This window comes from Puntigrus tetrazona, chromosome 9 (genome assembly GCF_018831695.1).
Source record: "Puntigrus tetrazona isolate hp1 chromosome 9, ASM1883169v1, whole genome shotgun sequence".
Taxonomy (NCBI): Eukaryota; Metazoa; Chordata; class Actinopteri; order Cypriniformes; family Cyprinidae; genus Puntigrus; species Puntigrus tetrazona.
Genome location: NC_056707.1, coordinates 24,727,589 through 24,752,588, shown reverse-complemented (window position 1 = coordinate 24,752,588; position 25,000 = coordinate 24,727,589). Strand labels below are relative to the sequence as shown.

The 25,000-nt window shown below is 36.9% G+C and overlaps 4 protein-coding genes across 4 annotated transcripts in view; 2 read left to right on the top strand and 2 right to left on the bottom strand.

Moving 5' to 3' along the window:
- klhl23 (kelch-like family member 23) overlaps window positions 1–3,341 on the bottom strand; it is a 5,590-nt gene extending 2,249 nt beyond the window's left edge. Inside the window, exons 1-2 of the mRNA XM_043249728.1 lie at window positions 2,721–3,341; window positions 472–1,689 (exon numbers count right to left, since the gene is read on the bottom strand). Of these exons, the coding sequence (XP_043105663.1) occupies window positions 472–1,684 (1,213 nt within the window). The 5' untranslated portion in view covers window positions 1,685–1,689; window positions 2,721–3,341. The remainder of the gene's footprint in view (window positions 1–471; window positions 1,690–2,720) is intronic.
- Window positions 3,342–3,919: 578 nt separating this feature from the next.
- Window positions 3,920–17,610, bottom strand: phgdh (phosphoglycerate dehydrogenase). Its single transcript, XM_043248083.1, has 12 exons — window positions 17,399–17,610; window positions 16,694–16,845; window positions 15,782–15,847; window positions 15,405–15,459; window positions 15,012–15,110; window positions 14,774–14,906; window positions 13,831–13,979; window positions 13,566–13,718; window positions 6,850–6,988; window positions 5,343–5,470; window positions 5,005–5,218; window positions 3,920–4,304 (listed from the first exon to the last, which is right to left on the bottom strand). The coding sequence occupies exons 1-12, from the start codon at window positions 17,534–17,536 to the stop codon at window positions 4,150–4,152; spliced, it is 1,581 nt and encodes a 526-aa protein (XP_043104018.1). The 5' UTR covers window positions 17,537–17,610; the 3' UTR covers window positions 3,920–4,149.
- Window positions 17,611–18,806: 1,196 nt separating this feature from the next.
- Window positions 18,807–24,221, top strand: ccdc173 (coiled-coil domain containing 173). Its single transcript, XM_043248298.1, has 9 exons — window positions 18,807–19,106; window positions 19,237–19,436; window positions 20,651–20,824; window positions 20,901–21,106; window positions 21,193–21,349; window positions 21,430–21,569; window positions 22,405–22,597; window positions 22,740–22,904; window positions 23,770–24,221. The coding sequence occupies exons 1-9, from the start codon at window positions 19,040–19,042 to the stop codon at window positions 24,121–24,123; spliced, it is 1,656 nt and encodes a 551-aa protein (XP_043104233.1). The 5' UTR covers window positions 18,807–19,039; the 3' UTR covers window positions 24,124–24,221.
- A 637-nt stretch (window positions 24,222–24,858) lies between these two features.
- Window positions 24,859–25,000, top strand: part of fastkd1 (FAST kinase domains 1) — a 10,121-nt gene continuing 9,979 nt past the window's right edge. The window contains exon 1 of the mRNA XM_043249293.1: window positions 24,859–25,000. This exon is cut by the window's right edge and continues 104 nt beyond it. The gene's annotated coding sequence lies outside the window, so the exon portion shown is untranslated.

Genomic DNA, 25,000 nt, shown 5'->3' with positions numbered 1-25,000 from the left:
AAAACAGCTGTGCTGCTTTATATTTGTGTGGAAAACATGATGCAATACATTTCAAGAGTTTAAAGTTTAAATGAAAAATGTAATAGGAAATGATAAAATAGGAGTAGAATTAGAAAGTTTAAAAGAACAGCATTTGTTTAAAACATTGTAAATGTCTTTGTCACTTTTAATCAGTTTAATGTATCCTGAATAAAACAAATATTTGAATATTAGTGTACATCAAAATATTTGCCAGAAATTTTAAATGCTATTTTTCTGTTTTCTTTCTATTCTATTCTGTTTTATTATGGTTTCTGATTTTATTATGTGACACACAAAACATTGCAACGAAAGGATCGCATTTAAGTATGTAGTCTTAAATTTTTTTTTTTTAATGAACGCAATGTAATGTAGCCATTTATCTTGGACCTGGTAGATTTTGGACATGCCTCTTAACAGAAGGTTTCCCTAAATAACCCCAAATCGTCATACCTTGTATCATATCAGCCACAGGAAACCATCTATTCTTCAGGGGGTCATAGAATTCAGTTTCTTGCGTAGGAGCTCCTGCAGTATATCCACCAATGGCGTATATGCATCCACCTAAAGCCACGGAGCAGTGGTAATACCTAGCTGTGATCATGGGACATCCTTCTCTCCATTCGTCCGAGTCTGTGTTATAAATCCACACGGTGCCTAAAGCATCCACAGTCTGTGTCCTGTATCCTCCAGTCACATAGATATCAGGACCTAGAAGTGCCACGCTGTAACTCTCTCTTTCGAAATCAGGCATGTCTTTGCCCTGAACCCACGTGTTGGAAAAGGGGTCCCACGTGTGGACTTCACACAATGGATGCCAGTAATATCCACCGATAACATACAAGCTGCACTTTAGTTTCTTGCAGCACTGCGAGAAACCTTTGGCCGGCTTTAAGGACGCGAGAATCAAAGATCGCAGTTTGTTTTCAGAGCAGCGTCGGCGTAGATCCGAAGCGGTTTCGAGGTAAGCGTCATCCACGTCGAGATGGATGCAGTTGAGAAGCTCCTGAAGGCGGTCCATCCGAGGAGGCGCGTCGTGGGCGACCCATTTGACCACCGCGTCCAATAAAGTGGCTTCTTTCCACACGTTGAGGTTTTCTGTAGCCAGTATCATCAAGAGCTTTTGGAAATCCACCTCTAGGAACTCCTCCTGGAGCGTGAGCTCTTCAAAGCGACTCAGGATAATCCTCAAAGCCTCGCGCTGCAAATCAGAGCACGCGTGAAGCTCGGCGAACGAATGCATCCCGAGGCAGTTATCGACATCCAGCAGACGAATCAAGAAGCTCTCGCAGGCTTTCTTGAGCGAGTTGAACTGTAAAAGGTCTGCGGCTTCCAGGAGACTCTGGACGTTGTTCTGGGTTATGCTGATCTTCGAAGTGTAGACGTAGCTCACCAAAGCTCCCAGAACCTCTCCGTTTATGCAAGGTAGGTTGATGGTGTCGTTCAAACGTTCTCTCATGTCTAAGGTGAACATTACCTTGAAATAGGAGCTGCGGGCTGATAGGACAGCCTTGTGACAGTGGAAGAGCTGTCCGGATGAAGACTGCAGAGCGACGTCTGTGAAAAGACCACTGCTGTGAAACTCGTGAAGCGCTTCCAGCACCTCGGAGGAGTGGGAGGCGTCGCAGAACTCATAGGAGTAACCGCTTTGAGCTTTTCCTGACATTGCAACTGAAAAGAGAAGATTTTAAATGGACTTTTCAAGCGTGCTAGAAAAAACAGCTCACTGCTAAATTACCCCCCATGAAAATTCATTGAAGTTGTAGGAATTTAGTAAACAACCACTGGAAATTAAATGTTTCTTGTTCTGCTCTGTTATAGGATTGTTTATTGTCCATGACAGTAATATAGTCATATGTATTATTTAGAGCTTGACAACAGTTGCAAAATAAAAAGTTTCTGTTTACATAATATTTGCATAATCTGTATAATATATATATATATATATATATATATATATATATATATATATATATACATACACACACACACACACATTATATATATATATATATATATATATATATATATATATATATATATATATATATAAATAATGTGTATATTTGTGTATGTATCGCATGTTTATATTCATATAATTTATGTAAACTAATATATAATAATACTATATAATTTAATATATTATTAATATATAATAATGTACTTATAATCTATATTTATATAAATATATATACAAACAAATGCTATATTTAGGGGAAATTATGTTTATTATATATATATATATACACATATATATATATATATATAAGATTATATATAAGATATATATATATAATGTATATACATGTAAATATTCAAAAAGCACACAATAATTATCTCAGCAACACTGAGAAACTATTAACAGTTCTCTGTTGTTTTTAATATATGTCCATATAGTTTTTTATTTTAGTTTTTTTGTTCTGCATTTCATTTTTAGTCATTTTAGTACATAAAGAGAAAGAAAAAGATACCTGTGCAACTAGCTTAAATAAAACACGTTTTTAAATATGCATTTATTCTCAGTCATTTTGTTTTAAACGGAAATGTTTCAATTGTTTAACAGCCCTTTTTTTGAACTAGGTTTTCGCAGCCAACCCACAATAACACCGCCAGAGATCAAAACAAAGATCGGCGCATTTTAACTTCTGCCTCAAACAGCAATAGCGTTGTGACAACTAGCCCCTGCGTAAAAACGAGCTTACCTGACCCGTATAGCGACTGACAGGCACTCGTCCTTTCTTCGGCCAGAGAGGTTTTATCCCCAACAGTGTGTCTTGTGCTCGGTCAGATCAGACATGTGGCCCCTGCATTTAGCGTCAGCCACTGGAGAATGTCGAGCTCCTATTTTGGTATCCGTGTAAAGCAGGAGACCCGCTGCTGTCACCCGCCGCTACTGATTCAACACAGCCGCGTCCTTCAGCCATGTGACCAAAACAGCGCTCACAAGCATCCCATCTTCATAAGCGCGTGCTCAAAAAGCCGCAATTTTCACTTTTCTGTCAACTGAGAGACAACACCAGTTTTCACGTTCCGGTTGTCATGGCAGCGTCGCGCGTATAATCCTAATAAGGATTAAAGCCGTTGCATAATAACGCCTGAGGAAAACGGTACCAAGGGCGGCCGAACGCCAAGAATTAATCCATTCTAAACGCTTCAGCGTTTTTTGAGCGCAAGAACGTTTGTTTATAGCTTAGCGACGGATGGTGAATTATTGGCGTGTAGTTGCCATTAAGTCCACAGGGTACAGTAAAAGGACCGAAATAACAGTTACCATGGAAACAGTGCGAGGGTCATTTGAAGCGAGCGCCTTTTCCTGTTTGAAAGAATATATATTTCTGTTCAGTGACTTCAAATCAATTACATTTAAGTGCTAATAATTCACGTATTTCAATTTGAACGCATTCTGCAAGCACAAGATAAATAAACGCATTAACCCAAACAATGTTTGCTAACGACGGCTAACAACGTATGGTTCCTGGAACGTTCTCGGAACACGAAAGGTCACAAATGCTAAAAATAACCAACATAAAACGGTCCGTGTAGCGTCTTATCAGGAAAAAACCTTTCAGCAACATTCTGAGAACGTTACGCGAACAGTATTCTAATGTTGCGGTCCTGACAAAAAAAAATTGCGATTATGATCAGGAAGTGTCCATCATATGTGACCGTAGAGAAGCACCAAGCATGTGGAAAAATGGCAAGTATGCGTTTATACAAAAACATTTTGGGAAACAAAAGGAAGCTAAAGTGTGTGTGTGTGTGTAAACATTTTTTAACAATTCTCAAATCATATTTTTTCATTGTACATTCCAATTAATCTCAAGGTCAAAGAGGTTTTGAAACATTTACATACAAAAGCGGGCAAAAGGAAAACTCTAAATAATGTTGAAAAGAGACATACTTCAACTGCAAAGCACTGGTTGTTGTTGTTTTAATCAATCACTTTCACATATTTGGAATACAGTGGCTTTAGTAAACACTAAACAACAAAAAGTAAAAATAAGACTATTCTTCCATACTGTTGTTTTAGGCATTGAAGTGTTGATGAGCGATGTGAGTGCTACGAAACTCAGGCTAGAGCTTAAGATGCTGGAATGTTACGTGGTTCAGATCAGGATCGGTCACAGATATTCAGACTGTGAGCTGTGCTGCCTCTTTCACCAAGGACTTCAGGGCCCCTATGTCCCCCAGCAGAGAAGAAATGCCCATGCAGTACCACTGCTCACCACTGCCGGCAGTAGAAGCACTGAAGGACTGCAGCTCCACACCTGCAGCCGCCAAAACCCCTGGAGAAGATAGGAAAGCATCTATAAACTAACTTTTCTGAGCCCTATTTTGTCACACAGGCTTTTAAAGAGCCATCGGTCAACCTCATGTCACACAAATCCATATAAGACTGTATATATCTATATACATATTCATTGTACATACTCTTGTAAATTTGTCTATACATATCCTGTTTGTACATGCCCAACTGTAAATTTCCCTTTCATAGACAATAGCGACCTGTATATTATGCTCTTAACACATTCACCTGTAATTTAATTTATACATATTTATCTCCTGTACATATTACCCCGTATGTGCACTTGTAATTTATATTTATACCTATATCCTGCACTTGCTGCTTATTGCTCTCCTGGTTAGACCTAAACTGCATTTCGCTACCTTGTACATGTGTAATGACAATAAAGTTGAATCTAATCTAATCTAAAGACCCTGGACCACAAAATGAGATATAAAGTTTTTGCAAATGGAAAAAATGTAATAAAAAATATTTTGACCCGTGCAATGTATTTTTGGCTTTTGTTTTGACTTTTTTCTGTCATAATATTTTAAAGAAGCTTCACACTTGCATGTAATAAAGCATATAGCGACTAAGGGGCAATGACATACATGGCTTCGGATAACATGCGATATAGTGTAATATACGTTGTTGTAGCGTAGCTATTCCTATTTGTTGCATGATGAGAATCTGCCCTTTACCGGTTACGGAGAGCAGGAGCTCAGTGGAGGCGGCGGCTTTGAAGAACAGCAGGTGTCCAGTGAGAGGAACAGGCTGTCGAAACACGCTTCCGCTCAGCTCCAGCAGCACTGGACCCCCGGCCTGCACCGAACCGACAGCCTTGTAGCTGCTGCCGTTCACAGAGACCTCCAGCACACACGCCTCACGCTCATCGTCTTTATGATCCGCCTGCACCTGGAGGGTTGTGACATAGGGACAGATTAGAGCGCTACTGGGAAAACAACCACCTAGACGGCGCTTGTGCTTCAACATGTGAAGAAAAAAAAAGTATAACTCTGGTTTGGTAAAGTAGCCTTACTGTAATTCCTGTCTCCGCAGCTAGAGGCAGCGCATTCACTAAATTAGGGGCCTTCTGAGGACCTTCAGTGAGCAAACCGACTACAGCTGCTGAGCTCAAAAACCCAGTGGATTTCTTCAAGGACTCCCCTGAACGGCAAGAATAAATAAAATATGTAAAATTTGTATGCAAGTTACATATAAAGGAATATATATTTTACATATCTCGCCACAAGATGGCATGATTGCAATGATAAAATGTAACGCCATTTGACCAGAACAGGGTTGTATTTTTTTGAAAAGCAAATAATTAAATTGACTGTTGAATTATAATGCTCACTTAATTGAAGTAAGAGTTTATAAACATACATACAGATATACAGAAGTCAACATTTGAAGTGGGTCAAAAAAAGTTAATCAAAGTTTAAGGACAACTTTAAGAAACTGAAAAGTTTTGATCCACTTCAGTGTTGGGAAACCCTGGACTATAGTATTAATTAATAGAAATTAATTATGTTCTTAATGTCATAAACCTTTTGTTATAAACTAATGTCATAAACCGACAACAAGCTCTGAGATATAGATACACATATACAGAGAGAGAGAGAGAGAGAGAGAGAGAGAGAGAGAGAGAGAGAGAGAGAGAGAGAGAGAGAGAGAGAGAGAGAGAGAGAGAGACAGAGAGAGAGAGAGAGAGAGAGAGAGAGAGAGAGAGAGAGAGAGAGAGAGAGAGAGAGAGAGAAATAGACAGAGAGAAATAGACAGAGAGAGAGAGAGAGAGAAATAGACAGAGAGAGAGAGAGAGAAATAGACAGAGAGAGAGAGAGAGACACAGAGAGAGACACACAGAGACACAGAGAGAGAGAGACACACAGAGACACAGAGAGAGAGAGAGAGAGACACAGAGAGAGAGAGAGAGAGAGACACAGAGAGAGAGAGAGAGAGAGAGAGAGAGAGAGAGAGAGAGAGAGAGAGAGAGAGAGAGAGAGAGAGAGAGAGACAGAGAGAGAGAGAGAGAGAGAGACAGAGAGAGAGAGACAGAGAGAGAGAGAGAGAGAGAGAGAGAGAGAGAGAGACACAGAGAGAGAGAGAGAGAGAAATAGACAGAGAGAGAGAAAGAGAGAGACAGAGAGAGAGAGAGAGAGAGAGAGAGAGAGAGAGAGAGAGAGAGAGAGAGAGACACAGAGAGAGAGACAGAGAGAAATAGACAGAGAGAAATAGACAGAGAGAGAGAGACAGAGAGAGAGAGAAATAGACAGAGAGACAGAGACAGAAAGACAGAGACAGAGAGAGAGAGACAGAGAGAGAGAGAGAGAGAGATAGACAGAGGGAGAGAGAGAGAGAGTCTTGTGTATAAAGGTTTTGTGTATATTCTGTCCTGCATCATGTGGAAATTATTTGACTGCAAAAGAAATTGTACATACTGTCCTAACAACAGGACTGATTTCTTGTTATAATTTTTAAAGAACTCATTTAGTTAGAACTCATTCAATGAATGACAATAACTCTTGTTGAATTCTTCCACCTACCCAGCGATGTGACGTGGACCTGACTGTAGGGTTGTTTAGAAGCGGTGCAGGCCTTCAGCACTCTGCCCATGGACTCCCCCAGCAGGATCCACTGATGAGAGTCAGGAGAGAAAGAACTCACCAACACCTGAGCATTCACCTGAGGACGGAAACAAAGAGCGATCTTCAGCATCGTGACATGCCTCCGAGTGAAACGGACTAGAGAAAAGAATACAGGGCAGGGTCTCATGTTTTATATATTGGCCGGATGGAGGTTGGCTGAACGAGACCTTAGAGCCAGACTAAATGACTGGAGTCCGGTACACGTCATCAGAAGGAAATATGCATTTTTCACCTTATGATCAATGTGCATTTGCAAAACAGAGTGAGTTTTCATTTCATTTTACTTTCTCATGCCCCAATTTAATAGTTTTTGTAAACGTTTCACACCAAATCAGCATCAAAGGCTATATTTATGTCAAACAATAAGATTTAAATAGTCCAAATACTTCAATGAACTGTATAAGTTAATTTTATTTTATTTTTTATTTATTACTGTAATATATGTATACATACATACATGTAACTTTTTTTTTTTTTTTTTTTGAACAACCACAACAACAACAACACACACACACACACACACACAAAAAAAGGGAATACACATACAAATATTATACAGAAAATAGAGGGAAAAAAGAAAAGGAAAAAGAAAAAAAAAAAAAGAAAGGGGGTAATTTCTAATAAAGAAAAGGAAATTAAATAAAAAAATAAAATAAAAAAAGGGGGTAAATAAGGATTCTGTATCTATAATGCAGGTATGGTCTCAAAGAAGGAAAGCAGAGGATTCCACATTTTATAGAATGAATTGACAGAGTCACTGATAGAGTATTTGATTTTTTCCAAATGTAAGAAAGACATCAAATCTTTCAACCAAGAGAGATTGGGAGGGGGGGCATGAGGATTTCCAGTGTAACAGTATACGCTTTTGGCTATTAATGAGGCAAAGGCTATAATATCGGCATGGTGCTTCTTATATAAGCCATCAACAGGAGATATTCCAAAATTGCTGTTATTGGACAAGGTATCACAGAAACACTAAGAGCTTTTGACATTGTATCAAAAAAAAGAGGACCAGTAAAATTCAGACTAGGACAAAGTGTAAAATGTATGAGTATGGTCTGCTGGGGACAACAGGCATCTATTGCATCTATCATCTTCTGATAAACAGAGTTTTTTTAATTTTGCTTTAGTGAAATGGATTCTGTGAACAACTTTAAACTGAATGAGATTTAAGCGAGCACAGATACAGACAGAGTTCATTTTGGCTAAAACAGTGTCCCACAGCTCCTCGTCAATTTCCTGTTCTAACTCCATCTCCCAGGTTTGTTTGAGTTTAGAAAGAGGAAGAAGATGTGAGGACCGAAGCAGGTCATAAATGGAGGAAATGCGGTTCAGAAATTTTGGTAGCAAGAATATATCTTCAATTAAAGTATTCTTTGGCTGCTGGGGAAAGTATCCAAATGTTTTTGGCAAAGTCACGCATTTGAAAATAACGAAATAAGTTTGATTTAGAGATCTTATAATTACTCAACAAATCGTTAAATGACCCAAATGTGTGATCAAAGAACAGATCCCGGAACTGTATTAAACCCTTTTCATTTAGCTGTGTGAAAGTAGAATCCAAACTAGAAGGGACAAAAGATGATTACCACAGATAGGCGCCAAAGTGGACAATGCTTTTAATTTGAAATGATTTCGGAACTGTTTCAGATTTTTAGTGAAGAGAGTACAATCGGGTTTGTGGTGAATTTAGTGGGACATCGCAGATTGGGGTCAAAACCAATGCGGTAATGAGGATATACGCAGGAATTGGCTTCCATCCGACACCAAGTGATATCTGGGGAATTACACCAAAAATATATTTTTTGGATATTAGCTGCCCAGTAATAAAAAAGAAAATTTGGAAGTGCAAGACCACCATCCTGTTTGGCTCTTTGAAGTGTTAACTTCGAAACACGTGGGGGTTTACCAGCCCAAATATATGAGGATATGATGGCATCAAGTGACTTAAAAAAGGATTTGGGGAGAAAAATAGGAAGCGTCTGAAACAGAAAAAGCATACGTGGAAGGATATTCATTTTAATTGACTCAATCCTGCCTACTAACGATAGCGGAAGATTATTCCACTGTTGAAGATCTGCTTTAATACGGTCTATTAATTTAGTAAAATTTTCTTTTTGCAAAGATTTGATAGATTTTGAGATTTGAATCCCTAAATAACGAAAACCAGTAAAAGACATGTGAAACGGAAGTAACGTCGGGGAGATTTGTTTTGCCAACGCGTTAATTGGAAAACATTCGCTCTTAGCAAAGTTCAGCCTATACCCGGAAATAGAGCCAAACTCGTTTAACAAATGCATTATGTTGTTCATACAGTTAAGAGGATCTGAGATGTATAACAAAAGGTCATCAGCATATAATGATACCCGATGTTCCTGTTCGCCTCTACTAATACCTGAAAACACTGAAGAAGATTTCAAAGCTATAGAGAGAGGCTCAATAGCCAAAGCAAAGAGGAGAGGTGAGAGTGGGCATCCTTGACGGGTACCCCGAGAGAGAGAAAATAAGTAGACATTTCAGAGTTTGTTTTCACACATGCTGAGGGATTGGAGTACAATAAACGGATCCATGATATGAATGTAGATCCAAATCCGAAATTTTGTAGAACTGTGAATAAGTAATCCCACTCCACCCGGTCAAAAGCTTTCTCTGCATCCAGCGAAATGACCATTTCTGGCTTTGATGACCTGGATGGAGTAAAGACAGCAGACGGCGTATATTGGGCGATAACTGGCGGCCCATTATAAAACCAGTTTGGTCATCTGATATAATGGATGAAAGATGACACTCTAAACGTTTGGCCAAAACCTTAGCTAATAGTTTAACGTCATTATTAATTAAGCTAATTGGTCTGTAACTGCCACAAAGTTTAGGGTCTTTGTCTTTCTTTAATATTAATGAAATCAAAGCTTGGCTTAGGGATGGTGACAAGAATCCTTGGTCCAAAGAGTGATTGTACAATTCTAATAGAATGGGGGATAGCTGATTAGAAAACTTTTTTAAAAATTCAGTTGGGAAGCCATCCGGGCCAGGGGCCTTGTTGTTTTTCATGGTTGCGATGCAAGAAGTTATCTCTTCCAAACTAAGAGGTGCGTCTAGGCTACTGACTGCTTCTGAGCTTAATTTCGGAATATCTAATTGAGAGAGAAAATCATGAATAGCATTAGTGTCTGAGCAAGCTTCTGATTTATATAGCCTAGAATAAAAGGAAGCAAACTCCAAATTTATTCTGACTGGATCATTGATAAGATTATTTGAGGAGTCATAAACCTGTGAGATTAATTGAGAAGCCCGCTGATGTCTGAGCTGAGATGCCATGAGACGGCTAGCTCTCTCTCCATGTTCATAGTATGTTGCTCTTGTTCGATTTAGCAGAAATTCTGCCTTATTGGTTGTCAGTAAGTCAAATTCAGTTTGTAGTTTAAGCCGCTCCGTCTCTAAAAGCCGTGTTTGGTGACCTGGCATTTGATCTGTCCAACTCTAAAATTTTATCAATTAGTTTCTGCTGTTTTAATTTTCTGCATTTGGTCCAATATGCATTAAAAGAGATTATCCTTCCTCGTATGTATGCTTTGAATGTTTCCCATAGCAGTGATGGCGACACAGACTCAGATTTGTTGGTGTCCAAAAAAAAATCTATATTCTTAGAAATATATTCACAAAATTCTTTGTCAGCCAATAACCTGCTATTGAGCTTCCAATTTCAGCATGTTTACAAGAATTTTGAGGGAACAGAGATCCAAAATGTGTGGGGCATGGTCTGAGATAATTATTGCAGAATATTCTGTAGATTTGACTAAAGATAAAAAAGCTTTATCTATAAAAAAATAATCAATACGTGAATATACATGATGGACATTCGAAAAGAAAGAAAAATCTTTTGCAGTTGGATTGAGAAATCGCCAGGGATCTACACACCCCAACTGATCCATTACAGATGAAAAGGTCCTAGACATTGAACTAGGAGCTGATATCCTTGGCTGAGAACGGTCCAAATTCGGACTAATTGTGCAATTAAGATCCCCGCCCAAAATAAGGTGGTGAGTATCTAAATTTGGAAAGTGGGAATATAGTGTAGTCATAAAGGCCGGGTTATCAAAATTAGGGGCATAGAGCTACTAATATAACAGGGGTCTGATATAGAGTACCTGATACTATTACGTAACGTCCACCAGGATCAGAGATTACACTGTTTGGGACAAACTTTATACGTTTGTGTATTACAATGGCAGTACCTCTAGATTTACTATTAAAATTTGAGTGAGAAACCTGACCAATCCATGGTTTACGTAATCTGTTCTGATCACACATCTTGAGGTGAGTTTCCTGTAAAAAGAGGCAATATCCGTAGACATACTTTTTAAATGCGAGAAAACTCTTGATCTTTTAATTTGACCACCAAGGCCTCTGACGTTCCAGGTAACAAATCTGATAGTATTGCAAGTAAGCCCTCCACTTTAACTTTAGGAACACTCATTTGTTGTTGGAGAAAAACAGCACATAATGATGATAATAATGAAAATGATAAAATGAGCGAAAAGATCTTTGAGACACATGAATAGGTGAGAGTGAAGAATAGAAAGGAAACAACAAAAACAAAAGAAAAGAAGAAAGAAAAAGAGAGAAAAAGAGAAAAACCTACTATACTTACAACTCTGAAGCTCGTCTTTTTGAACATGACGAGATGCCAGAACACCCATTTACACCACCGATTAACCACGAGAGAATTGTCTACTCCAAAACTTAAATTTACACCTTGTTAAATTTTAGTGATACATGAGAAACGTAAATCTTAAACATATTAATAACGATCCGGACGTAATTGCAATAGAACGAGAGCTTTAACTGGAAGCATTATCTCGAAGAACCGCGGTATAAACTGTACCTGTTAAAGTCATCCTTCCATCGCGCAATACAGTTTAGTCTATAGTTCCAGAGTTAGTCAAGTTCTGATGATAGAGAACGACTCTGCTGCTTCAGGAGAATCAAAGATCCGTTCCACGCCGCAGCTCACTCGAGAGCGCGTCTTGGTACAGCATTCCAAACCGAACTCCTCGTTTGTAGAAAAGGCTCTTCACTTTGTTGAAAGCCGCCCGCTTCCTCGCCGCCTCTGTGCTAAAGTCCTCATACATTTTGATCTTGTGATCCTTGTAAGAGAGGTCTCTCTGCGCTTTAGCCCATGTCATGACCGAATCTTTGATGATGTAACGATGAAATCTGACAATCAGCGGTCGTGGAGGTTCGCCCGCTGTAGAGGTTTGGAAGTCGGAGGCTGCGATGTGCACGATCCAACTCAGGTGGTTCTGCTAGACAGTCGCCAAGAAGTTCAGAAAGCAGGTTAGTCGCAAACTCCTTGCATTCCTTCCTTCAATACCCTCCGAAGGCCAATGATTCAGTATATTTTGGCGCTTCGAGCGAGAGATCAGATCTTCTATGCTAGCCTTAAGCGCCAGATTCTCTTTTTCCATAATTGTCATCTTCGCTTGAAGAGTGCTGACATTATGTTCGAGTCGAGTTAACTGGTCGCTGTGTTCCGATAGGCCCGACATCTCACTGATCGTAGCTGCTTGCGCTTGTCAGGGTCGCACCTCATCGATTCAATTGAAGACCGGATTGGTTCCAGAGAGCTGTTTAGAAGTGTAACGAATTCTCTAGTCATGTCCTTTCTGAACCTTTCGAGCTCCTTGACTAGAGATTCGGTTGTAAGTTGCGGGGATGCGGATCCGCTATCTGCCATTTTGCTGCTTTCTTGACAAGTCTGTGCATGTTGAGTTTTGCCGCTGTCCTCGTTGATTTACTCATTTTACTTTCTTATTTCGACGATGTAAAGTTTTTGTACAAGTATAAAACTTTCCAATCTGCTGTTAAAATCAGGTGTATTCTGATGAGATTACATGAAATAATGCAAGCGTATAACACCGCGTAGTCTCAACCCCTCATTATCAAACCGAAGTCCCTGTATAAGTTAATTTAACAATGATATTAATATATTTAACAATACTATTTTTTCCCCTCAAAAGACACTTTTGTTTGATTTGAACTACTTTCTGAATCAAAACAGTTCCCGGTTTAACAGATGCACCTTTTTGGGGAGCTGTATTGCGCTGACATATACATATAGGTTCTATGAGTTTTCCTGATGTTTCCATGTTTTTTTCTTCCTCTGACTGTGGGAACCTGTTTCTGGAATTTTCTTTGGGTTTTTATAAAAACAGTTTTGCACGAATATCTGTGGTGAAAAAAAAAATACTTTTATGTTTGTCCTAAAAATAAATCTCCATTATTTACAGCCATTTCTGTATTCTGTATTAGATTATATATATATATATATATATATATATGTGTATATGTGTGTGTGTGTGTGTGTGTGTATATATATATATATATATATATATATATATATATATATATATATATATATATATATATATATATATATATATATATATATATATATATATATATATATATATACACACACACACACACATATACATCTATACATATACATATATACAAACAATGACCAAAATTTCCCTAAAAACTTGCAGAGGGAAAATAACACCTTTTCATGAAAAGACATTTGAGACACTGTAAAAGCTCGCGAGACTCACGGCTCCCACTAACGCTTTGCCCGTGGCCATGTCCACAATCTGCAGGGCGATCTCCTTCCCACAGCGGGACTGTGCTTCTTTAGTGCTGGCTCCCAGGTGAGGACAGCTGATCACACTGGGGTGGTTCACAAGCGCGCGCTCCTTTGGAGGCTCCTGAACTCGCCCCAAAAAGACATTAATCAGTATTATTTTAAATATGTCTGCATGTAATCCCATTTACCAGCGGCAAGGCGATAAAGCCTTTCTCAGACTGACAAAGACTGACCTCCACGAACACATCCAGCCCTGCTCCTCCACACTGTCCTGACTCCAGAGCCCGGAGGAGAGCGGCTTCATCGATGATGCCTCCACGGGCGCAGTTCACCACCTTCACACCCTTCTTACACTTAGCAAATGAAGTGTCATTAAGGAGACCTGTGTAGCACAAGGTTAGATTTTATATATAATAATAATAATAATAATAATAATAATAATAATAATAATAATGATTTCAATTGTTAATATTAGTATGCAAAACTAAAAATATTATTATATAAAAAAATTGACAACATCAATTTAAATGAGCAGTTAATTAAAATTAAATAAACTGAAAAAAATTGATCAATTTAAATGATATATTATATATATATATATATATATATATATATATATATATATATATATATATATATATATATATATATATATATATATATATATATATATATTTTTTTTTTTTTTTTTTTTATTTCAGCCAGTTGTCAAGGTAACATTTCTCATTTTCATTTAATTTAACTAAAATGACAAAAAAACAACAATAATAAAATACTTTCGAACCATTGTGTAGATATCTTAAATGACACATTTGTATAATAAAAAGAAGAGTAGCATCTTCTGGATTATCTATGCTCTCCATTAAAAACAAAAGACAAATCCAAAAAAAAAAAAAAAAAAAAAAAGAGACAATGCCTAAAATGTAATAAAATAAGAAATATTGCACATAATATTTGCATATAATTTAAAAATATTAAATGATTTGTTAATTGCATTAATAAAACAAAAAAAAAAACAAAAAAAAAAACACTTTAAACAGAATATGCAATTTGTTCCTAAAATGTGTTCCTTATTTTGTATCTAAGCAGTAGCGGCAGCAATATGAGGCAAAATAATTCCTATATTTTTTTTACGAATTGTGCAGCAAGCTGTCAAAATGTTTAGTTTGTGTGCACCTGTGGTGGAGGGCATGAGTGGAGTGTGGACTGTGATATAATCACACTGAGGCCACAGCTCCTCCAGAGACATCTGCTCCACACCCCAGCTCGCAGAAACCTCCGGAGGGGTGATGGGGTCGTAACCAATGGTCTATCGGCGATGCAATATTAAAAAAAATGAAAAAATGTATAAAAGTTAGTTTAAATTGCATTTGCATTTCCAGTCGGGTGAATTTTCGGGACACAGTGATCTTACCTTCATACCAAAGGACTGCATTCTTGTCGCCACCTCTTTGCCGATTCTTCCGAGCCCTACAATCCCAAGGACTTTTCCATACAGCTCTGCACCCATGAACTGCAAAATCATTAGCAAAGCACTCAGCCATCTACCATAACAAAGAGGGGCAACACATTCAGAGATCACAATCGATTAATCATGACTGGCTTAGCACAGACAGGAAAGTACGGCTACGGAATTACTACTCTGACGGTTTCTGATCTACTGTACCTTTCAGAAAGCGTAATATACCTGGGCGATTTGTCAAAATGTCAAATATACAACATAACGGTGCATGCAATACTCTATCCCATAATGCAAGGCCCTTATCATTCTACTAACAGACACACAGAGGAGAAAAAGTGAACGCACCTTTTTCCGATCCCATCTTCCATCCTTCATTGACATGACAGCTTGTGGAATATGTCTGGGTAAAACAGAAAACTTGTTGATGAATATTTAATATATTTCATTAGGGATATATATAAAAAAATAAATCAGACTTAGAGGGGTTATATCAGGTCTCCCCTTATATGTCTAGAGGCCAAAACAACCAGATTTTACTACACACTTTTATTTAATAATTTTTTTTATTATTTATTGTATCATTTATACCCTGTTTTAGGACATCACAGTTCTGAAAATTAAAACATTTTATAATACAAAGTTTTTTTTTATTCTTAAAACCTTTAAAACATTGAACAGAAGTATTTTATTAAACATGCACTTTATTCATTTTGCCAGTTTACCTTGATAAGCTCATCAAAAGAGCACAGGTGAGCTCCGCAGCACTGATTGTGTTTCCACTCGGAGTGCTAAAATATAAAAAATACATTACCAAAACATTTAGGAAAAGGATTCCTGGACAGTCAACTCTAAGGAATAGTTCAAGAAAATTATTAAAACTTATTTAACCTCTGGCCATCCAAGTTGTAGATGGCTTTTTCCTTCAACAAAACTGATTTGGAGAAATTTAGCATTACATCAATAGCCAACTAATGGTTTCTCCGCAGCGAATGGGTGCCGACAGAATAAGAGTCCAAACAGCTGATAAAAGCATCACTGTAATCCACAAGTGATCCACCAGACTTTGTTTGATCAGCTTCTGCTCCACTTTGACTCCCATAGTGTTTTCCACACAATAGAATCAATGGGGACCGGCGACTATTTGGTTACAGGTTTGGAATAACCTGAACAAGAGTAAATGACGAAAAACTTTTCATGAACTATTTTGTTTCTTACAAACACACAGCCTATTGCTTTTCAGTGTTAAGTGGAAAAAAAAACCTGGTGTGGATTACAAGTGATGTTTTTAATCAGCTATTTGGACTCTCATTCTGTCGGCACCCATTCACTGCAGAGGATCCAGCGGTGAATATAATGCTATATTTTTTCAAAAATCTGTTTCTGTGAAAATATAAACTCATCTACATCTTGGACGGACTGAGTGAAAGTTCCTTTAAAGCAAACACACGTTTTTGGGAAAACCTCCTAAGCTTCTAGCACGAGATTCAATAAATGCTGACAATTTCTTTTCTTTATTTTTGAGGCGTACGATCACTGTGAAAAGAAGCAAGACGGGTGTGTGACTAGAGCAACCTGCTTTAGCTCCGAAAACAGACAGAATCGAGGTCAGAGCAAGACTCGGCACGCTTCATTACTTCATGACAATGATGCCTCTCTTAGTGGCTGCATCCACGTCCACGTTGTCGACTCCGGTTCCGGCCCGTCCAATGATCTTCAAGTTACTGCCAGCACTGATGACATCAGCAGTAACTTTGGTCGCTGATCGGACAACTAAGCCATCATAACCCTTGAGAGAGCGAGAGAAAGACAGAAAATATGATTATTTGCTGGGCCGAACAACATGTGACATGACAATAAATCACAAGTCAACATGCTTTTTTGCCTCATGCACATGGCTTTCTGATATGTGCATCACACACAAGAATATACCTAATAAATAAAACGTACAAAACATGCACAAAGCAAAACACTTGTGCATTACACACAGTGCAACTGGAAAAGCATACGTATAATATATATAAACTGATGCTTGGGGTCTAATAAAATCGGTAGGAAACGATTCAAATGGTGCAGATACAGGCTGCTGTTGCATCAGACTCGTGAGGAGGAGGAGGAGGAGGGGTGACTGTCACACACACACACACACACACACACACACACACACACACACACACTTCAACACATCCAACCGGCACGCATTCGCAAGCTAACACTTTATCACACACGCCGAGTTCATTTCACTTTAGAGGACGGCGGCGAGTCAAACCTAAGCGCTTGATATTCCGGTGAAGTTGCGGCTGAACTCGGGAGTCAATCATTTGAAGAATCACTCAACTCACCTGAATCTCTGCCATCAACTCTTCTTTAGACATGTGCTGCTTCTCCGTCACTTCGATGCCGTTCTCCCGCAGAATCGTTTTGCAGCAGGGATCGACGCTTTCGCTTATTAAAACGCGTTTGACTGATACCGGGGCCATTCCTGCTGATTCAGTGACTCGACTCGACTCTCCTCAAACGGCTGACTGATGATCCGTGGCGCGTTTTCAATAGACATCTCCTCGCGCAAACTCCGCCCTTCACGCGCCTCCCTAAAAAGTTCCTCTCGCCACAGAAGTACCTCACAGTAACAAGACAAAAATCACTGCTACTTGTAAAAAATAATTAAATAATCAATAAGGCAAGAAATTAAGGAATAAAACGCTAAAAATTTAAATTTAAGGTAAAGTTTTTTTTTATTAAATATAGTCATAAATGAATTTTGTTATTACTTCTAATTTATTATTTTCTTATTTAATGCTTGCATTTATAAACGTATGCAAGTATTCATTTATTAGCGTTCAGTTATTTTTATAGTTATTCCCACGTGTATTTGTTTCCATATTTATTCGTGCATTTATTTGTTTTAACTTGTATTCATTTATTTGTTTTAAAGTTATTGCATTATTTAAAATATTTTTTGCAGGTTTGAGTCTTTACGCAATGACAATATATTATATAAATAATCCAGGCTACTTATTTGAGGTTAAAGTGAATAGAGAATGAAAAGAAGGTTGTAACAAGTTGAACTAATTCTTCACACAAGCTCACCCATCTGACCAATTACATGAGCACATGACAGAGATTTAAAAATGCTGAAATAAACCTACCCTTAATTTTACTGGAGTAAAACGTGTGACAACTAGTCATGCATAAATCATGCAATTAAAAAAATATATAGTCCAAAACAACCAAAACTGAGATTTTACTGTACAATTTTATTTTTTTTAATTTATTTTATAATTTATACCCTGTTTTAGGACATCACAGTTCTGAAAATTAAAACATTTTATAGTACAATGATTTTTTTTCTACATATATATTATATATATATATATATATATATATATATATATATATGTGTGTGTGTGTGTGTGTGTGTGTGTGTGTGTGTGTGTGTGTGTGTGTGTGTGTATTGATAACTTCAATATTTCAATATTTTTATATTGTTTATGTAATTTGTTTATTTTCCAGATTTTAAATAAGGATTTAAATATCAATAAATAAATGATATTAGTAAATAATAATAATAATAATAATAATAATAATAATGAGGGAAAATATAATTACTAGACAGACTATTACAACATTAAACACAGCACATTACATTTACAGGAGAAGACTAAACAACTTCTATTGTTTTAAAGCCTACTTATTACATGAATTAGAAACAGCCGCAAAGCAATGCTGTATTTCGGCAGGATTTATTTTCTAGCTTGCTGTCTCTTTAAGGCGTCGCATGACGTCGCCTACATAACTTGCAGGGTTGCTGGGAAACAGTGTAACAAAAGTTAAAACGGTTGCCCAGCAACACAGCACAGAGTGTCCGAACGTGTTACCAACGCTAGCTAAGTTTTCCGGTGTATGGAGGAATAAACATAAATAAACATCTCAACGCGTGTCAAGATCAACGAATGTGAGAAGATATAAAAAAAGCAGTTATAATGTCAACAGCTTCGATAACGACAGGTGTCGTTCAGTACGGGCGGAGGAAAGGCTCGAGTCAGCAAGGTGAGAACGAAGAGTGCTTCGCTTAGTAAGTTAACTAGTGCGCCGGGAAAGCTAAAAGACCATCTGTGAATAACAATGATAATAATCGCAGTTTATAATCACTTCGAAATATGCGTTGAAATGCACACAGTTGAGAGGTCGGAGGTGGAGAAAACAGAGGCGGATCTTCGTCAAATGGTAGTTTTGTCCAAATCGGAATGGCAGCGCCTTCAGGACAGTGTGAACGGAGTCAATCAACACAACAGGAGCGGGATTGAAGCGGCCCGGCAGCGGGAGGCGCTGCGCATGCGCTCTAAAGAGCTCGTAAAACACTGGTCCAACACCATAGCTGTGAGTACGCGTTGTGTATTTCTATCTTAGTAGACATAATGAACAATATTTGCCTGAGAAATCCTAAACTAAGCATAACATGCGCAAACACCGTCATTTTTAATCACATAGACACTATATAAATATATTGCTATTAGCCTATTAATGAGTATTCAATTAAAAATAAAGATAAAGCATTCATAAAGAATAACTAATTCATTTATAATTTATTATTTAAGAGTAAGTTCCTAAATATGATTTATTATAATGTTTTGTATATAAGTATATATGTTTTATCATGTTTTAATACACATGTAATCATTTTGTGCTTATTGGTATGGCTGTTTTTGCGTCTAGATGGGGTTATTTATTGTCATTACTTTAAATACAATAATAATTGCTTTCTGAAATAAAATAAATATAAAACTCTTTTATTTCAGCTAGTTGCTAAGGCAAAAGTTCAAAATTCTTATTATTTTATTAGTTTTCCTTGAAGTAGTAAAATAATTCAAATTAACTATATATATATATATATATATATATATATATATATATATATATATATATATATATATAAATGCTACATATATAAAAAAGTGATAAATTGACAAACAACTAAATTACTAAAACTAACTAAAATGGAAATTAGTATATATATATATATATATATATATATATATATATATATATATATATATATATATGTGTGTGTATATATATATATATATATATATATATATATATATGTGTGTGTGTGTGTGTGTATATATATATATATATATATGTGTGTGTGTGTGTGTATATATATATATATATATGTATATATGTATGTATATATATATATATATATATATATATATATATATATATATATATATATGTGTGTGTGTGTGTGTGTGTGTGTGTGTGGGTGGGGTGTGTGGGTGTTATAAGTGATTCAAAAATTATCCCAATAATGCTAAAATAACATATGTTTAAGGTTCTTATTCTTTTGAGCCAGTGCAGAGTTTTGTTTTCTTTTTTTCTCTACTTCTCTTTATCAAATTTTTAATTTTGTACATGCCTCGATCTTAAAAAGTTGTCTTAATGCTGTCTTAATGTAATATCTTTGAATCAATAACAATAATAATACTACCACTAATAACAATCAATACAAATGCTGGAGCTAATATAAGCTATGCATTTGAATTTTGCAAAATGTCTTCCATAGATCCAATGTTTTTTTTCCCCTGCAGGGACAACGACAAAAAAAGCTAGAGGCCAAAAAATTTCGAGAAGCGATTGAAGAAGAGGAGCGGAAACAAATCGACATAGAAGAAGCAAAATACCAGGCCAAGATACGAAAGGAGGCCATTGAGCAAGCAAAAACCCAGCAGTACTACCAGACCGACAGAGTCAAAGGCTTCCACGTGTGTCTCTCTCATTATCTGATCGCGCTTTTCTGTAGTGAAATGTTAGTAGAAACTATTCTTTTGTGTTTTACAGAGTGCTCTGCTGCTGGCTGAGGTTTTGAAGGAAAGGGAGGCTCAGATCGAGCTGAAGCGCATGAAGCAAAATGCCAGCAAGGACATAGACAGAGATATCTTGGCTCAAATGGCTTGCAGAGAAGAACAGTCCCTCCAGCGGGAACAGCGGAAAGCCCTGCAGAGGAAACAAGACCAGCTGGCCACCGCTGAGAGCGTGAAACAACAGTAAGGAGGCATTAATGTGCTTCAGTGCACGAAGAAACGATCGTGAAGGTAATGCAAAAAGGCCTGACGTTTCCCCGCTATATTAGGATAAAGGATCGTGAAATGATAAAAGAGCAGGAGAGGCAGGAGGTCAAACGTGCCGCTGAAGAAATCGAGCGCCTCCGAGATCTTCATCTGTGGGAACAGTCCATGAACGAGCGCAAGAAAGAGGAAGAGAAGAGAAGCGCGATGAAGGCTCATCAGGTGAGGTCGTAGTCGAACAGCGTTCACAGATACGGCGAATCGGACGCTGTTTCGAAACCCTTTCTCCCGTCTTCCATCAGGACTACTTGACCAACAGGGAGCTGGTGAAAGCCACAGAGGCTCAGAGGCAGGAGGAAGAGGAGGAGAAACGGAAGCAGCTCGCCAAACATAAAGATAAAGTCATGAAAATGAGGAAGGAGAAGCAAGAGGAAATATTTAGGTACTGTAAATCACACGCTAACACGGTTCAAATGTGTCTTTTTAGTATAAATGAGAGGGTAGTGAGTTTTTTTACATTTATGATGGATTTTTTCCAGCTGTATTAAAACACAGCATGCTGAGTATTTGTGCTAATCACTACCAGATACCAAATTAACATTTTAAATATATGGAGCATTTTAGTTTTTTTTTATAAATTTTAAAAATTTTAATTTAATAAAAAATATATATTTTTTAATTTTATAAAAATTTTAATTTTATAAATTTAAAAGCTTTCCGTGTTATTTACAAATTATTATGTTTTTATTTAGTCATTTTGTTGTGTTATCATATTTTATTTTTTTTTTTTAGTTATTTTAGTACTTTAATTTAAATGAGAAGGCTGAAATTTATATATATATAATATATAAATATTTTTTTATTTATTTGTTTTTTTTATTTTATTTCAGTCAACATTTATTTTATTTCAAGTAGAACATGTTTAATGGATTTCATTTATAGTTAGCTATAAAAAGCTACACTTCTTTTTTAAGCTGATTAAGTTTACTTTTTCTCAGTTTACTTTGCGAACCAGCTGAACCAATTGACCTGTTAAGAGTCTATATGGGAGCATGTACACTTTTACGTTTATGCGTATAGTATCATATAGGCCACTAATAAATTCAAGTCTGTAATCTGACACGCAAATGGATGCAGAGATTTTTTACAACTTGCTTGGTTAAGAAAAATTTAGTGCGTGGGTGAAGTGTGGGAACCCTTTGCTAAAAAGAAACGTTTTCTTCGCTGCGTTCTTTGTCTCAGCGCTGGGCTTGTATTTGCATTTCTTTCTGCCTTAGAGAGCTCCAGAGACACAGAGAGACTATTATACAGAAGTTAGCAGTGCAGAAGCAGCAACAAATCAGCAACGAGGAAGAGATCGTCGCGAAAGCGGTGGCCGAGCGTGAGGCCAGACAGGCTCGAGAACAGCGCGAGAAAGAGGAAAAACACGCGGCCATGTTAAACTCCATCGCTGCGCACAGAGAGTCCATGGTGAATGACCTCTTATGAACTCTTCAAAGATTACTCAGATGCCATGTGTTACAGTAATGTTGCATTTACAACCATCAAACCGTTTATGTATGTCGTTCGAAATACATGCGTTAAAATAAATATTTTCGTAATCCTATGTTAGAGGAAAGAGCAAGAACGAAACGCAGAAGAGGAGAAACAGAAAGCTCTGGAGATGCTGAATGCGAAGAAGGAAGCAAATAAAATCTTCATGAGAAAGCAAGAACTTCAAGCTCAGAAAGCTAGAGAAGAAGGCAAAACACTACAAGACATCTATATACAAGAAATGGTGGGTATGGCTCTTAAAGGGATAGTTTACAAAAAATTTAAGTTTGATAGAAAATGAACTCTCCCCTCCCTTCTGTGGAGATAACACAGGCCATCCAAGATGTAGATGAGTTTGGTGCTTCATCAGAACAGATTTGGAGAAATGTAATATGACGTATTGTCTGCAGTGAATGGGTGCCGCCGCAATGAGAGTCCAAACAGCTGAGAAAAACATCACAATAATCTACATATACAATAGTCTTGTGAAGTGAGAAGCTGCATATTTGTAGGAAACGAATCCATCATTAAGGTGTTTTTAGCCTCAAATCATTGCTTCTGGCTAAATTCTCTGATATTGCTTTCGTTATTGAAAAAAACGTCTTGTCTGAATCAGGAGAGATTGTGCACGGATGCACCATTTACAAGTGAAAACAGTCCAAAACAGTTCTAAACCAATATTTTGTGGATTTTGATGTGAGAAGAAAACAGGGAATGTATGTTTTTTTTGTACTGAAGGAATCAAATTTTTTTATTATTTTAAAATTAAAAAACACCTTGATGTTTTTTTTCTTACAAACACAGCTTTTTCCTTCACAAAATTTAAATTGACGGACTGGAGTGTAGTACTTGTGGATTATTATTATTATTATTATTATTATGTAATAGCTCTAATTCTGACGGCACCCATTCACTGCAGAGGATCCATTGCTGAGCAAGTGATATAAAGCTAAGCTTCTCCAAATCTGTTTCAAATTAAAAACGATCTTCCCTACATCTTGGATGTCCCGGAGGGTGAGTAACCTTTATGCTTATTTTTAATCTTTGGGTGAATACCTTTATTTTATTTTAAATGATTTCTTTCAAATGCAACATTGGTGTTCGTGAAGGCTGATAAACGTGCAAGGCATCGGCGTACAAAAAAAGAAGAGAAGGACTTCGCCGACAGGAACACCGCTCTCGTCGTTGAGGAGGAAAACCAATTTCAGATATATGCCAGACAGGTCATCGAAACAGCTGGGAAGGCAGGGAGAAACACCTTCCCTCTCGTGAAGGCTGCCAGAGAGGGCATTGGAGGGGGTCTGGGGCCCGTGTTCGGTGGACTTAGACCTAGTTATCTAGTTCATGATGAGTCGGGGGTTGAGATGCCCAGTTACGTGAGCGGCACCACTCAAAACATCAAAGAGCTGAACGAGACCCCTGATATCCAACAGTCCAAGAAAAGACTTGGCTTCACCTCGTAAAACTTCACAACGTCCGGTTGTTATAATGACTCTGGCGTACTATTGCAGTAATAAAGATTTTATGCAAAATAATTGTCATTTCTGTGTTTAGAAATTAAATTAATCAAATTATTACATAATTTAGTTTTGATTATTATTTATAAATGTTCTGAAGTTTGAAAGACTTGGTTATAAAAAAGCATTATTCCTGGAAGCTTAGTAATAGTAAAAGTCAAACTAAATAAAAAAATTAAGTATGATTTGCTTTGAGATTTGAGATCAGTTATAACTGATAATTATTTTACTATTACTTTACTATTTACTTTAAGGCGTTAAAAATTATTTCATAACATAATTAATATATTATACATAATATATTATGACAACGGTGTTTATACAATCCTGGATACATAATTTTAATTAATTATTTATTTTATGCTTTGAATCAGCTATAGACATGTAACATGCTAGTTTTGAAGATGAAAAAAGTCGCTTCACTTTGTCAAGACTACAGCTATGTAATTAACATATTAAATCACGAAATAAATATATTGTATGTAAAAAAAAATAATCAACCAACAATACAATTACATACAAAAATGCAATTAAATATCGGGAATTTCAAAATTACTTTTATTTATTAATTGCAATATAAGTAATGATATATTTGCTATTATTTATACATTTATTTATTAATATATTATAAGCGTAATAATAAATATTGGCATGACTTTTATTTTGACAGACACCGTGACTTTTGGCTGTGCGCTGTCTTAAACAGGAAGCAAGTCGTAGCCTTCACCCAAGTTGTTCTCTGTATACACAGTCGATAAAACATTGTTCTTACGTGTACGTTAAGCAGCTAACACAAGCAGCAGCACGCATCTGTAGGACTTTA